This window comes from Octopus bimaculoides, chromosome 11 (genome assembly GCF_001194135.2).
Source record: "Octopus bimaculoides isolate UCB-OBI-ISO-001 chromosome 11, ASM119413v2, whole genome shotgun sequence".
NCBI classification, from domain to species: Eukaryota; Metazoa; Mollusca; class Cephalopoda; order Octopoda; family Octopodidae; genus Octopus; species Octopus bimaculoides.
In genome coordinates this window covers 23688853-23692369 of record NC_068991.1, presented here as the reverse complement: position 1 = coordinate 23692369, position 3517 = coordinate 23688853, and the positions used below count along the sequence as shown (strand labels likewise).

General features: G+C 38.3%; 2 protein-coding genes across 7 annotated transcripts in view; both read right to left on the bottom strand.

The window, feature by feature from the left end:
• LOC106871104 (endoplasmic reticulum lectin 1) overlaps window positions 1-3517 on the bottom strand; it is a 488243-nt gene that overhangs the window by 9123 nt on the left and 475603 nt on the right. The window lies entirely within an intron of this gene.
• Window positions 1-3517, bottom strand: part of LOC106867912 (uncharacterized) — a 93398-nt gene that overhangs the window by 62477 nt on the left and 27404 nt on the right. For all 4 annotated transcript variants that reach the window (XM_014912982.2, XM_052971628.1, XM_014912981.2 and 1 more), the window contains exon 3: window positions 152-214. In XM_014912982.2, coding sequence (XP_014768468.1) covers window positions 152-214 — 63 coding nt within the window. The remainder of the gene's footprint in view (window positions 1-151; window positions 215-3517) is intronic.

The following is a 3517-nucleotide window of genomic DNA, read 5'->3' as shown; positions in this document are numbered from 1 at the left end:
CACACACATACGTACATAAACATACATATATATACACACACATATATACACATACAGACATATATCTATATCTGTATGTGGAGATATAAATATATATGTATATCCACACATGAGCTCACATAACCATAAATACAATGACACATATACATACATAAGAGTTGTGCTGAGAGGAACCTTGATTTGATGGTCTAGGCGGGTAACTTCCCTGTGATGGCTGGAAATATGATAAGAATATGGGTACAATTAGTAATAACCTTTCACTGTATTTATATAAAAAAAAAAGACATAGATATATTTATACAAAAACATGCAATCATTTATTTATAAATAGGTCTTACAGCTGTTTCTAGGATGTTCATTATATCTGTTCATCGGAGATAGTGTGAGAGGATGGTTAAGCATGAGGATGGTTAAGTTGTCCTTTAATACTTCATCCCATGTCTTCCATCACCTTTGAGTGAATGGCACTTCTTTATGGAACTGTTGACCTCCATCCACATCACATGACCAAACCAGTGCAGTCTTCCCTCTTTCACACTACCTCAAACTCCTCTTATGCCTAACTTCTTTCACAAAACACTAGGGCTCTGTTGAACATGTACACTTATGTTACATATCCAGCAGAACATATTAGCCTCATTCTTTTCTAGCCTTCACATGTCCTCTGCATTCAGAACCCATGTCTCACTCCCTAATAGAGTTACTGTTTGTATACATGCATCATAGAATCTTCCTTTCACCCAGAGAGAGAAACCTTTCGTTGCCAACAGAGGTAAAAGCTCTCTGAATTTTCTCCATCCTATTCTTATTTTAGTTATTGCACTGTCAGCATATCCTTCCACACTAGAAATTTTATACCCTACGTAGCAGAAATCATCCACTACCACTAACGACCCATCCAAGGAAGTCAATTAGTAACTGCACTTCTTATGGTTCTTGTGCATCTTCAATATACAAACACTACTTTCTCTGCATCTCTTGTGTGTCCATATATATATATCCTAATTTAGCATCTGCTTTCCATGCTGGCATGGGTTAGACAGTTTGACTGGAACTGGTAAGCTGGAGATTTGCACCAAGTTCCAGTCTGATTTGGCATGGTATTATGGCTAGATGACCTTCCTAGCACCAACCACTCTAAGAGTGTAACGGGTGCTTAGTATGTGCCACGACTACAATTTCACTTGGCTTGATGAGTCTTTTCAAGCACAGCATATCACTAAAGGTCTCGGTTATTTGTCATCGCATCCATGAGGCCCAATGTTCAAAGATCATGCTTCACCATCTCATTCCATGTCTTCCTGGGTTTACCTCTTCCACAGTTAGAGATCAGCATTTCTTTACACAGCTGTCCTCATCCATACATATCACATGGCCATACAAGCACAGTCTCTCTTGCACAGATCTGATACCTCTTATGCCCAACTTTTCTCTCAAGATGCTTACACAGTTGTACATACACACTGGCATTGCACATCCAGTGAGGTATACCAGCTCCATTTCTATCAAGCCTATGTATGCCCTTGATGGTCACAGCCCATGTTTCACTGCCGTGTAGCAAGGTTGTTTAGACACAGGCATCATACAATCTGCCTTTCACTCTGAGGGAGAGGCCCTTTGTTACCAACAGAGGTAGGAGCTCTCTGAAGTTTGGTCAGCCTGTTCTTATTCTAACATCTATGCTCTTGGAGCATCCACCTCCACTGCTGACTTGGTCACCTAAATAAGGGAAGCTATCATCTACTTCTAGGTATCCTCCTTGGCATTTGATGGAGTCTATTTTCTGTACATGTCTAGTGTTCATTGTACCTGTGCACCTGACACACACAAAAACTATTTTCCTTGTTAACCTCCCTCTGATATTGCTGCACCTCGTGTCCATAGTTTGCACCATGTACATCTAATGGAGTTTCTACCTGTGCTTATTATACAGATTGAGCAGGGCCATCTACCTGAAAGGATTTCTGATTTGTCTGCTTTCCTATTTACTAAGACTTTGGATTTTGTTAAATTAACTCTAAGGCCTTTGATTCTAGACCTTGCTTCCACACCTGAAATTTCTTCTCTGGTTCTGGTAGTGATTCAGCTATAAGAACAAGGTTATCAGCATAGAGGAGTTCCCAGGGGCAGCCTGATTTAAATTTTTGTTATTGCCTAGAGGACTATGGTGAATAAGATGGGGTTGAGGACTGATCCCTGGTGAATTCCTACTTGTAGCCCGAATTCAGCACTATACTTGTAACCAACCCTCACCGTACTGATAACATCCCTATACACGGCTTGTACAGCTGTCACCAACCACTTGTCTATCCCTAGTTTCTTCATTGACCACCAGATAAGGGAGTGGAAGACCCTGTCAAAGGCTTTCTCCATGTCAACAAAAGCCAGGTACACAGGTTTATTTTTGGTTAGATATCTCTGCTGCAGCTGCATTACCAGAAATATAGCATCGGTGGTGCTTCTCCCTGACACAAAAACAAACTGCATTTCATCTAGACTAACTCTCTTCCTAATTAGTTGATACACACATGCACAAAGGTATCTATGTACATATGTGAACAGTCTTGCATGTAGGAAGTTTAAGTCTTAGATAAAAGCACAACATTTTGAGAAGTTCTGAGGTTAAGTAGTCTTTGGACCCTATATAAATTTTGGATGTTGATGAACTCGAACCATATTCTACATTAGTTGAATGCAACAATTCTTAGGAAATTAACATTTCCAGACCAAATAAAGGTTGTCAGCATTTCCTTGAAAGAAATTTATCTAAGATATTCTGAATTAATGATTATTTAACTTACAAATAATTTTCAGCAAGACTAGGTACTGCCATTAGTAATTATATAGGTGTGTATGTGTATCTCCTCTACAGGAGCACACCTGTTTCTGTCCTCTTTCTTGTTACCACTCTCTCCCTCTCTCTTGGCCAGGTAACCATGTACCTTCTCTATAGCAAGACACCTGTTTCTGCCTCTCTGTCACACACTAATCTTTCAACATCTGACACAAGGTCACTTCCTCTAATGTCCCCTCTCTTCTCAAAATTCCTTATCTTTCAAGTTACTTGGTGACCCTGCCAGTGCTGGTGGCATGTAAAAAGTACTCAGTCCACTGTACAGGGTGGTTGGAAGGACATCCAGCCAAAAAATCCATGCCAGAATAGACACAGTAGCCTGAAGTAGACTTCTACCTGGCCATCTCTGTCAAACCATCCAAACCATGCCTGCATGGAAGACGGATGTTAAATGATGATGATGATGATGATATATATATATATACATATATATATATACACACACATATATATATATATACACATATATATATATATATACACACACATATATATATATATATACATATATACATATATATACACACACATATATATATCCATATATATATATCCATATATATATATACACACATATATATATATATACATATATATACACACACATATATATATACATATATATATATCCATATATATATATATATATATATATCCATATAT